Here is a 12750-nt window from a genome sequence, read left to right as displayed (position 1 = left end):
TTGCGCTTGCCAGAGAAGCACTTCTACTGAGCCATCTCCCTGGCCCCTACATAATTTATTTTTAAACCCTTCTCAGAATAATTAATCCACACTTTTTTTCAGAAAGGAAAGTTTTGGGGTTATATAATAAATTAGAAGCCGAAGACCTAAATCCTGGTGCAGGCCCTAGACCCAGATTTGAGTGAGTTTTTAACTTTATTAAGCTTTTATTTTTCTGTTCTATGAGATGGAAATATCCACCCATTTACGTAGCATGTAATTGCACTTAAAAAATCATTAATTCAGGGCCGGTCATATAGCTTTGACAGACACAAGGACTGAGGTTTGATCCCCATGCTGGCCTAGTCCCCAGGGCATGCTGAGACTGCAGTTGAGACTGGGCGTAGTGGCACATGCCTTTAATCGGTGCTTGGGAGGCTGAAAACAGGAGCATCAGTGTGAGTCTGACCTGTGTAGTGAGACCCTGTAGACCCTGTACTAAAAACTCATTCATTCGAACATCCTGGAATAGTCCAGCTGCACTATGGCAGGTTCTGGTCTAGTACCACAAGGCCCTTTGGGGGCTCAGGGCCAAGCACAACTGTTCCTGCACTTCAGCTTTTTATCCTGCTCAGCTGTCTGCCTTTCCCTCCATACCCTTCCTTGCTTCCCTCCCTTCTTCCTTCTTTCCTTCCTTCCTCTCTTTCTTTTTTCTTCCCTCCCTTCCTTCCACCTTCCTCCCTTTTTCCCTCCTCCTCTCTTCTTTTACTTTTTCTTCCTTCCTTATTTCACTCTTTCTTTTCTTCCTTTCATCATGAAAAAGTACTTGCAGCTTAGTGTGTTTATAAAAGCATGAAACCAGTAATCTATTATTGGGCCTGGGAATGGGACGGAAACAAGGAAGTTGGATTCCAGACCCAGTTGTCTGCAAACTAGCTTTGTGACTAGATTGGAAATCAGAACAAAATAAAGCAAAATATGCAACTGGGCCTCACCTTCTCCTCTCCAAAGAGAAGGTCGGGTTATGGGTACTCTGAGGTTCTCTTTAGCTGTAAGATGTGCACTTTTCTCCACTTTTCTCCACTCCCCTAGGGGTCATCACCTTCCTGGTGGTAGCAGGCAAAGTGGCTTAGAAGAATTTAGCAACTCTCGGGATCTGTCCTGCGAATTCCGCCCAAGGAGAGGAAGACAACCATGACCCTGCTATACTCTGAGCATAATTGAATAATACTATCGTTATTCTGATTTCAATTGTTTGCCTACTAGATTATACTTTCTTCAAGGATGCCATCAGCCAGTACATTACACATGCTATTGTTCCAACCCACTCAGGAAGTTGCATTTACATTCCAACTTTCTAAAATTGTCCAAATTTTCTTGATCCTTGTAGGCTAAATTCTATCCCTGTTTCTCTATTTGTTTTACTTATTAAGTTGCCAGTTAATTTAATTTCTTTCTCCTTTAAAGTTTCATGAAAATATGAATTTTAGTTCACTCCTCATCAAAATAATGAGTCCATTCTTGATTAATAAGATTTCTTTGTATTTATATAAAAAGAAAGGAACACATTTGTGGGCATGACAGCTTAGTAGTAGTCTTATCTTCTTGAATCTGACAATACTAGAGATGAGCGCAGTTACCAAAAGTTACCAGGGGAAGAGTTGTCTGCGATTCAATTATGGGGGTTAGCAGAAGCCAGCATTGCAGGGGCATTAGTTCGCATATTCTGGAACCAGCCAGCTCACATTGGAGCCCAAGTTCCGCCACTTCCTCCTGGAGACACTGGGCAGGGTACCTGCGTGTCTCTTGGCTAATGTTTGGGGTTAAAACAGCACCCACAAAGGGAGGAGACTTGGCCATTTTTTCAAGCTGCTTAGGTGAAAACTGGAGAGGAAGCAAGGGCAGTGGGTGCACTGCTTGGGGAAGCTGTGTGAAGAGAACCAGGAAGTCGCGGTGCACTTAAGGGAACCAGGGAGCAGTGGAGCACAGGGCTCGGGCTATATTTTGTTTCCCAACAAAAGCAAAGTGGAGGAAAAGGAGCCAGCGGATAGGAAGACAGGAGAGGTACGGGTAGGGAGGCTTCAGAGCCGGATGATGGGTAAGAGGACCCAGGGAATTCTCTAGATTGTGTCTGTTCTTCAAAAGCTTCCTCATGGACATCTTCAGGCTGACTGCGGGCTAACAGAGTGCTGGGCACACAGAGCCAGGGGATCTGTGATCCCACATCTAAAGCACCCTTGGCCAAACCTCTGACAGTCACAGGATCCACAAATAGAGGACAAGGAGCAAAAGCTGGACTGCATAGGTGTCCATGAGTGACCGTTCACATGTCAATCCTTTTACCACAATAGCTACAGGAAAATAATTCAGTCCAAGAGCCAGATTCAAGTTGGTGGATCACCCTCATCCTATACAAACACGTTGATAACCTTTAATATCTTCAATGAATTCTTTCAAACATCCTATAATCTGGCTTCATGAGTAACACGCTGCAACTGAAACACTCGGACTCTCACATCCAGACGGAGGACCCGCCTTGCTCTGGAGCTTGAGGAAGATCGCATATATCTGTGGCTAGGGCAGAACGCAGCATATGTGCAGGTTGATGTGAGGCACGAGCAAGAGGAGCTGCCTGTCCCACACTTTGCTGGGGATGGAAGGCAGCGTATCAAAGGGAGGAAACAGTCAATGAAAATAAAAACGAAATAGTATTTGGGTTCTCATGTGTACTAAGGTTCGTTTAGTCCTTGACCTTCTGATCTTAGCCATGGAGAGTCAGCTATCTGCCTAGAATTCTATTTTATTCAGTGCTTATTGGGCTCTGATTAGGAATGAGACTGAGAACATGCAGACTTCCCAAGAACAACTCAATTAAGTATATCAAGTAACGTAAAGGTCTGTGTGGCATATGGCAGGCAATGTTTCTTCCTTTCTTTCCTATCATCCTAAGTAATCTTCTTTTAAAATACTGCTTTGATGTAGATGAAAAGCTTTGTCTTTAAAAGCTGAAGGGATTTTAGGAATTGGTAGCATGAAGGAGAAGATTATTTTCAGTTAGGCAACCTTCCCAATCCATGCACATGGTAGGTGCCTCCCCGCCCAGCTCAACACAGCTTGCCGAAAGGTACTTCCCACACTGCTGGTCCCACGTGCTAGCTCTTCGGGCCACACCTAGACTCTCCTTGTCCCACAGTAGTCCCACAGTGAGCCCCAGGGCCGCACCACTGGGAATAGCTACATGAACCGAGGTGCGTCATCTCCCTAAAGCATCCAGGAATGATGGCTGTGGAGTAGAAAACTGCTTGTCTGCAGATGGGTCAAACACAGAGGTGTCAGTTACCCAGCATTCCCTAGAGGGCCAGGCTGAGTCTGGATTCATGCAGATTCATCCCTTCCTGCTCTGTCTTTCTCCTCATTCAACTTTCTGACTTTATTATTGGCTTTTCTCAAGAAGAAGTGCTGAATAGTCAACTTACATAGAAATCCTTGGCTCTGATTCTGGGAATTCTCAACTGAAGATAACATTCATCATCATTCATTTATTCGTTCATTCAGGCAAAATGTTCGATCTGGTGCCTTCTTCTTGGTTCAATTACATTATATGAAATGTAATCTTGAATATGCTTATAGTGCTATTGGGGCCATACAGAGCACACATTTTGGATCCAAAAGAAACTCTTAAAGGATGAATAAGCCATCCTAGCTATTGAAGTAACTCACCTCGTAGGTTCTCATGAGCGATACTTGTTCAGTCTTTCTTAGGTATTACGATCTTAGGCACTGAGAAAGGGTCCATCATTTTCCTAGGATTCTCTTCAATTCAAAGCTTGTTCACTCTGATTATGAACCCAAGTGGGAGAAACTAACAGAAAGACCAATAAAGAGATGAGTGCACATGAATAGCATAAAGGCTGTAGAAGGAATGGCGTGTTCCCAAGAAAGTGAAAGGCTGGGTCTTACAGGCTAAGATTTCATTCTAAAGAGAGCTGGAGAGAGACATTTTAGGAAAAGGAAAGAGCACCCTTCGCTCATGCCGCAATCACAGTCACAGGGAGGTCTCAGAAAGAGAAAGGAGTTAAGGATTCCAGCAGTCCCCTGTGCAGGTCAGAGGTGAACCTAGAGGCATGGGCTGGAGCCACTCAGTGGTGGACTGCAGGTACTTCAGGACTCAAACCTGTCACAGTGGGAAACACTGAGCTATTTAGGATCTGCCCAGTTTTGTCTTAGAGATGATACAAAGGAGGTATGTGGAGAAACACTGGGGTCAGAACAAGAGCTAGCTATTAGGTTAAGCCAAATTTAATTTCTAACATATGACTATTTTAAAAATAGAATTTACTTTTAAATCAGTTCACATAGACTGGGGGTGGTGTCACATGCCTGTAATCTCAGCGTTTGGGAGGCTAAAAACAGGAAGATCGTTATAAATCCAATCTACTTAGTGAGACCCTACAGACCCTGTATTAAATACATTAAAAATAAAAATAAAAAAGCAGTTCACCGCAGAATTGACCCGAAGGTGCACAAATTTGCCATATCTTCCCACTTGCATGATTAATGTACATTTGTTCCACAAATGAACTTAACTCAAGCCTCATCTCCCACAGTCATAGTCTTCACGAGGGTCCTTTCTTGCTGTGGCCATGCTGTGGAGTTGGACAAATGTATAATGTCATGTGGCTGCCATTCTAGTGTGTACAGAGGAATTTTATAGTATAGAATGCAGAGTAATTTTAGGGGCAGGAGAACAACTCAACTACTTCTGACCTATCAAAACATAATTACATATGGTTCAACCTGATGCACTTGTGAAAACTAAGGCTGAAGCTTTGAAGTGTAATTTCGATGCAAAGAAGACAAGTCATTTGGGCCGGGGAGATGGCTCAATGGAATAAGCGCTTCCCTGGCAAGTGCAAGGGCCCAAGTTCAATCCCTGGTTCTGCCAAAAAAAAAAAAAAAAAAGAAGACAAGTCATTTACAAGCTTTCAGAGAATGCCTTCCTGGAACAGAAATCCCCTACTTACTTAGCACAAGCCAAGAAATGGAAAAAATACCTTGGAACAGGGCCATGCCCTTGAAATTTCAGGCACTTGGGAGGCTGAGGCAGAGTTTGACAAAGGGCTGCACAATTTAATGAGTTCCTGTCTCAAATAAAAGGAGTAGGGCTGGGGATGCAGCTCAGTGGCTGAGCACTTGCTTAGGGTGCATACGACACTGGGTTCAATCCCTAGGACCAAACAGGAAAGAAAAAAAATTGAAACCTGTGTGCGTATATGGATAACTTAGGTAATGCCGTCTGTCCAAGGGAGGCACGCTGCTTCAGAGTGGTAGTTACATTTTTTGAAAGAAAAACCACTGGCGAGCTAATACTCCAGGCTGAGGAAATACTGAATTCCATTTTGTTCTATTTTTTTTCTTGCAATAGGTTGCAAGAATCTGACTTTATTCCGCATTTTCCTGTAACAGAATTATTGAGAAGTGTATGATGATTTTTTTCAGCTATGACAAAACATTCTCTGAGAAGTTTTTTTTTTTTTTTTTTTAATGTATTTCATACAGGTTCTACAGGGTCTCACTACACAGATTGGACTAGTACTGATCCTCCTGTTTTCAGCTTCCCAAGCGCTGGGATTATAGGCTCGTGCCTCCACATCCAGTCTTCTCAGCACACCCTGGGGTCGGGGTCAGTATGGCATACCAGGGATCGAACCCTGATCCCTGTGCTTTGCCTAAGCAGGTGCTTTAGTCCACTGAACTATCTGGCTGGCTTCTCTCTGAGAAGTTTGAATTAATCCAATAGATTTATGCTATGGTTGGGAGAATGCAAGTGAGGGCCAGGACTCAGAACCAGTTTTTTGAGGTCAGTCATCCATGCTGCCTACTGACCAGGGCTGTATGCCAGGGACTGTGGTCATTTTCTAGGGATGCACTGGTAGCTGAACAAAACATGAACCCCATTGTCACAAAGCTTATACCTTAGGTATAACGACAAATATGAAACAAATTGGTGCAGAATGAGTATTAGTTTCAAATGATAATGAATTTCTTAAAAGAAAATAGTGAAAACACTCAGGCAGTGGGTTTTTCTCAAACTGAGACCTGTATACTGAGTAGGAGCTGACAAAGTGGTGAAGGAGTAGAAGAAAGCATCAGGGAGAGAGGCCAAAGGGCAAAGGCCCTGGGTGAGAAGGAGGCTAACGCTCTCTATGTTGTGCACAGATGGTCATGGCAGAAGCACACCAGAACAGGGTCAGAAGGTTGGAAATGAGTCGAGAGGTTTAGCCAGCAGCAAGATCCAACAGGACCTCCAAAGTCAAATGAAGAATCCTGGTCTTTATTGTAAGAGCAAAAGAAGTCCTGAAAACCAGAGTGATAGAATTTGATCCTCCTGCACCAAACCACTTGAAGTCAGCATCTGAGCTTTGACTAGCATGGGGATAACAGCTGTAGAGAGGGAGCAGTCCCGTAAGCCTGGGTCTCTGCTCTCAACACATGCGGGTACAAGGGGTGAAGAGTATGAGCCAAAGCACGGAAGTAGCGATGAGGTGGTCTAAGGGAGACAGAGACTAACATATGTGTACTTGCTGGCTCGTAAGCACAGGTTCATGGGCAAGGTTTGATTTCCTTCGAAGATGCTCAAGGGATTGTCATCTGCCAGCAGGAGTCATAATCAATAATTCTGTCCCCTGAAACCCTCTGTCTATTTGCAGATCAGGTACCGCACACACAAGTATGCATCCAGCTCCACGTCCTCGCCCCACCAGTGTTCCTCAACCTTGGTGTGGAGAGACCACTCGGAAAGGTGAGACACAGAAGCTACCAGAAAGCACAGTGCAGCTGCAGAGCCCGGGAGGCTCTGCTCTATTACCACGCACCTCTGACTAAGGATGATAGAGGGCTTAGAGGAGCTATTCCCGTATGAAAACTCTACTTAAAGGTCTTCCATCTATGACTTTTCTGAGGCTGTGTCCAGGCAGGTCTTGTGAAATCAATTCTCCTGCCATGGGAAAGCCGGCATGTTCCTGATTTTTCATAAGAGCAGTCTCTAGGGTATTTTAAGCCCAAGTTCCTGTTTCAATTACTCATCAGAATCCAGTGTGTTCACCACATGGCTAGCACTCTCATGCCTGCCCTTTGGATGAGATTTATTTTGTATAAAATGTATGCTTCAATGAACAAACCCTCTAGAAAACAGAGCATCATGCCCAATGTGATGCATGATTCACTCTACTGAATTTCAAGCATGAATTTCCTCCCTCAAACACCTCTTTTCAGTATTTCTATTAGGGAATACAGGTCTCTGGTATTAATTGAACACAATGCCGGCTGGGTGTTATTGAATTGTGTGACCTATTTTTTTGAGAGAGGATGTGAGAGAAATATTCTAATGATTGTTTTCATAAACAGCACGGTTAGCTAGTCAAAGAGTTGACCTTCCTTTTCAAAGCAATGTGAGCCTGCCCACCACACCCCTCTCCCTGTATGTCACACATAGTCACTTCTCTGTGGAGGACATGTTGTGTTTGTGAATGGGGACAGGCAGGCAGTGCAATTTCCTTGGTCATTTGTGTTCTCGTGCTTAAGATAACTCAGAGATCCTCATTGTCTTTCAGGGGAAGAACGGAATGTGATTTTCAGTGGCAACACAGTGTGCAGTGGGGCCCACAAGATAGGAATATGCCGGATGATTCAGAAAATAACTTAAATGTCACAAGGTCAATAGCCTTTTAGACTAAGATGGGCCCTCTACTAGCCTGCACACTCTCCTTGGTGTCTGTCAGTTGCAGACACACGAACCTTGTCATTGTTCTGTTTTAACACAGCTTGCACCCCGGAAAAACAAAGTTAAAAAAGGCATATTCTTTCCAAACTTTTTATGGGGGCAGTAGGTTCACTCTAGTATTCTTTTCATTTTTGTTTTTATTTTTGTGGTACCAGAGATTGAACTTGGGACCTTGTATTTGCCAGGCAAGTGCTTATGTTGCTCAGCTATATACCCGGCCTTATTTTTATTTTTAGAAGTAAATCTTGCTGCGTTTTCCCATATCATAATGAAGAGCTCATGATTTCTATAGAAACTTTGGAAAATGAAAAAAAAATAGAAAAGTTACTTCAGTTCTTTGTATCAGGAAAAAAATTATAGTATTTTTCTATTCTTTTTTCTCCATACTTGATTTTGTTTTACATACATATGATATTACAGATACATTATTATTTTATATCATGTAATATAAAGTAAGAATTCCTTAGACTATAAATTCTCTGTAAAGTTATTTTAGTATTTACATAAGAGTTTTTAAAAAGTGCATACTATAGTTTAATGTAACTGTAATCTGTGGTCACATCTAATACCATAATAAATAGTACTATATTATTATTTATAGACTGAAATTCGTAAGAATTTTTAATTTTTGTAATTTTGCCCATAAGAAGTCTTTGAACCATAGATAAGAAATGCATACAGTAAGACAGCCTTCCAAGTTAGAGAAATGGAGAATTTCATCAGCCATGTATGACAGTTTCTGATTTGCTATTGCTCTTAGTAGTATTGAATATGATTAAAAAATAAAGATAACATGCACTTTATTGGATCAATAAGACAAAGAAATAAATTTCATGACTATTTTACTTTGTGTACGTTCCCTCTTAGGCTTTGGTGCTTGTTTTACAGTGAGATTATTCATCCATTTGATGTACCTGTAATTGTTTTATTCATAAAACACATGTAATTACTTCAGGCAAGATGGCGTGGCAAGCAGGGATGCATATTTGTTATTTACATCTGACTCCCATGCCGGAAAAATAGAAAGAAACCTATCTGCTTATTGCGTCTTTCTCTCTCTGTTCTAACAGATACTGAAAGAATGCAGCTGGACTTTATGCGCAATCCCTGTCTCCTCAGGTTTGTGGTTTCTTCCCACCGCTGAAGGAGAAGTTCATGTTTTCATTTGGATGATAATTTTTATTTTTATCTCATTTTTATTTTCAATGTCTTTCTTGGTGGCAGTGCACCCGGGGCCAGGCTCGTCACAAATAGTGCATGCCGCTGAGTGCCAAATTGACTTCTTTGAAGGGCTCTGGACAGACTCTAAGGAGTTGGATCTGTTTTCCACGGATTATAATTGCTGGTAAAAGTGAGCAGGAGAGAGAGAGCCTCCTGGCACAGGACTTTTTTTTTTTTTTTTTTTTACCAGGGATTGAACTGAGGACCCTGTGCTCCCCAGGCAGGCATGTAAGCCTCTGAGCTACCCCCCCACCAGCTTTAGCCCAGGACTTTTCTCCAACTTCAGAACTTTACCAGATTTCAAACAGATGTGGAGATCTTTGCATTCATGGTTTGACTTTACAATATAAGTTTGGGGTCAGCCAAATAGCTCAGCAGGTTAAAACACCCCCCCACAAGCAGGCGCAGAGGCTGGGAGTTTGATGCCCGGGCCTGCTTGAGACAGCAATTGAGACTGGTTGTGGTGGTGCTCAACTATAATCCCAGCTCTTGGGAGGCTGTAAACAGGCGGATCACTACGAGTCCAGTCTAGTAGAGAGACCCTGAACACCTTGTAGGCCCTTCCCTAAATTACAAAAAAAAAACAACAAAAAACAGAAATTGACAATATAATTATCCAAACTATTCTGCACATATACAATATAAGCTTGCAAAATCTGGATAGATTTTCGACGGTAAAATGTGGACACATAGGAAGTAAGACTTCACCTCACAAGCTGGGCCCCTCAGGAGACGGTGAAGGCGGGAGGGCATGGGGGCAACAGACACTTATGCCAAGTGTGTGACTAAGGCTGCAGAGACGTGTTCCTGTGGGACAAGATTGGGAACCAAAGTTCCTAAATTTACTTGCTGGCTATGGGTCACTAAGTAAGTCAGGCATCTGCTTAATTGCGATTTCTCTGCCTTTAAAGAAAAAAGGAGGGCAGCCAAAGGCCCCCTTAAATAGTTAGTCTTGCAGTTGTGAGGACTAAATATTCAGCTAGAGGAATAAAAAAATCCAGACACAGTCCTCTGAGTCTTCCTTCATTCTTTATTTTATACTTCAATGATGATCAACTGAAGATTCCTTACATTTTTCCTAACGCTACATACAACAGGCTAAATTGAATTAATCACTGACAGTTATTCTGTATGAAATTTTACTTTTTGTGAAATAAAAGGATTTCATCTGTATTGAAATAAAAACTGCAAACTTTCAAATACTACTTGGACTTATCTTCACGTTCTCTGCTGACATGTTCTTTCTACTTTTAAGTCCAGCCAACCTCCTTTCCTCTCGGCTTTTTCCTGCTTTTGCCCCTCTTTCAGCCCCATTCACTGAGCACACATGTGCAGTGTCGCCTGTTTTGACACTGTGCTGAGGGCTGTGTGTCCTTTCACCTGTCCTGGCGGCCTCAAAGAGAGAAAACTTGGAACCAGCAAAAATAGAAATTGTCTCATTGCTATTTGTTTCTCAAATGTACGGCTGCGGAGCACAGTAGAGGGGCCTGGTGGAGGAGGGCTGCTTGTGGCATGGTGGGCAGGAAGCATTGAGACATCAGGGGAGGAGCAGGGAGAAAGCCCCTTCCAGGCCACACCCCAGTGACCTCCACCAATCAGGCTTCACTTCCTAGCATCACCTCTGTGCACTAATCCATTGATAAGCACCACCCCTCTCCAATCCCCTGTGATCTCTGCCTATGAGCCCACAAGGCTTCCTCGGGAAATTGAAACACGAACTATATCACCATGTTAGCAGTTTAAAATGTAAACAAGTGTAACAGAGCCCTCTGTTTTGGTGTTGTCACTCAACTTGACAAACTCTATGTTAAACGTCCCTGATTTAAAAATGTCTCCAGCTCAGTGGAATAATCACATTCATTTTAGTGTAATCATGTTTATTAAAATTCTTGCTAAGAAAATTTGTAAGGTAACTGGAATACTTTGGAAAATAATGACTATTTGACAAAGATATCACTCATGAAACAGAATCATCTTTTCTAAATAGTTTGAAGCCTGATATAAAGAAAATATAAGCCTACTTAAAATATTTCTGATACTTACTTTAAAGTAAGCTTTAAGTTTTAGAGCAGTTTCCATTTTGCAGCAGAGCTGAGTGAAAATTAAAAGGGAAATTTCAGTTAGACTTCACAGAAACCCATGGGACACTAACAAGGAGCACCTGAAACCCTGTACTCTGTTACCTACGCATTCAGACGTTCAGGGCCCTGACTCTGCAATACAGTTTGTGGTTTCTACAAGTGCCTTCATCTTTCTCGATGTTACTGTCTTTGTAAACAGAGATTCTCAGCATTGTGTAGTGAGGTTTTCATGGTGAGAAAATTCACCCTTGAAACAAAATATACAATATATTAATTATTGAAACTGCCCTACTAATTGGTTTTGAAATTGTCTCATTGCTATTTGTTTCTCAATAAAATTAATTAAAGAAAAAGAATGAGAAAAAAAGAATATGAGCTACTAATCTTCTTGTGTAGGGTAAATCTCTAAAACAAATTACATGCTGTGTAAAAGTAAGTGTGAAAACCACAGATAACCTACTTGCGTGTTTATCTAATTCTTCCAACAATAAAATGTTCCACTAACCTTCCAAAAAACAAACAAACTAGTTCTTCAAGAACTCTGCCAGAAAACATTATAAGTGGGCAAATGCTGATTGATAGTTTCATTATAATTATAGAAACTGGTAGAAAGCTCTATGGATTATATAATCAAAACATATAATAAGGTTCGATCCCCGGGCTGCCTTTCTGGCCCCGCCCCTGGGGCGTGCTGAGCCGGCGATTGAAACTGAGCATGGTGGCACACACCTGTAATCCCAGCTGTTGGGATTACTATGATTCCGATCTACGTAGTGAGACCCTTAGACCCTGTAGTCCCTTACCAATAAATAAGTAAAAATATGCTTTATAAGTGGCCTCTCTGTACATGCTTTGATATATACATGATATTGAATACGTATATATATACGTATATGTATATATCAGTATGTATAATAGTGCTAATGTACAAGGACATAAAAATGTAGCATGTATTTGAATTTAAAAAATTATATGAAAAGACATATTGCCACTAATCCTTGTCAAAATACTCTCCTTCACTTTGAAAACTCGTATCCCATCACTCTTGTCACTTTCTGCAGCAGTAATACAAGTCATCTTTCACGACTGTTTCTATGAGAAGTGATTAAAAACTGCAGTGAATGCTGCGGCGGAGGCCACCCAGTGGGGAAGGCGGGCTCGTAAAGAGGTTCTGGTGTGTCCTCATCCACCTCATTCACCAGGCCTGGGGCCCTGAGGTGCCTGGCTCTTCTGCAAAGTCCAAGTGACCGTGAAAGTTACACGTCTAGAGTCCATTCAGGACACTGAGGCTGCCCCAACAGCACGACTGGAGGCACTCGCGACAGAGGTCTTCCAGCACTGCTTCAGAAAGTGACAGGAAGAATGGGATGCAGTGTTGCAGGCGAGGGGGAGGATTTGGAGGATCAATGACAACACGTCTTTGACTGTAAAACCATTTTGAAGAATTTAAGCAGCCATTGTCTTTGCGATCACTCATTTTTAATAGTCGCCTTAATTTTAGACCTTTGACTTTTGCACTGGAAAGAACTCCACCACTCCACCCTCCATTCTCTTCCAACACCAGCGTTTCCTCTCAGCTCTGGTGCAATCCAGGGTGAGAGTAAAACAGTCAAAGGGCTCCCACTGCACTGCCTGAAAGAGGCAGAGCCAGAGTAAAGAAAGGCAGACCAGACCCTGCGGAGAGCT

At 42.3% G+C, this 12750-nt stretch overlaps 1 protein-coding gene across 2 annotated transcripts in view; it reads left to right on the top strand.

The window, feature by feature from the left end:
- The window catches only part of Ptger3 (prostaglandin E receptor 3), a 74709-nt gene extending 65299 nt beyond the window's left edge, over positions 1 to 9410 (top strand). The window contains exons 3-5 of one of the 2 annotated variants that reach the window (XM_023718278.1): positions 6690 to 6781; positions 8833 to 8881; positions 8987 to 9410. In XM_023718278.1, the coding sequence (XP_023574046.1) occupies positions 6690 to 6781; positions 8833 to 8839 (99 nt within the window). In that variant the 3' untranslated portion in view covers positions 8840 to 8881; positions 8987 to 9410. Of the gene's footprint in view, positions 1 to 6689; positions 6782 to 8832 lie in introns of both variants that reach the window. The other variant, XM_004633999.2, reaches the window with a different exon arrangement.
- The last annotated feature ends 3340 nt before the right edge of the window (positions 9411 to 12750 follow it).

Source organism: Octodon degus, unplaced genomic scaffold (genome assembly GCF_000260255.1).
Source record: "Octodon degus isolate 3935 unplaced genomic scaffold, OctDeg1.0 scaffold00057, whole genome shotgun sequence".
Taxonomy (NCBI): Eukaryota; Metazoa; Chordata; class Mammalia; order Rodentia; family Octodontidae; genus Octodon; species Octodon degus.
Note: the sequence above shows the minus strand (reverse complement) of the source record. Positions and strands in the feature narration are given on the sequence as shown.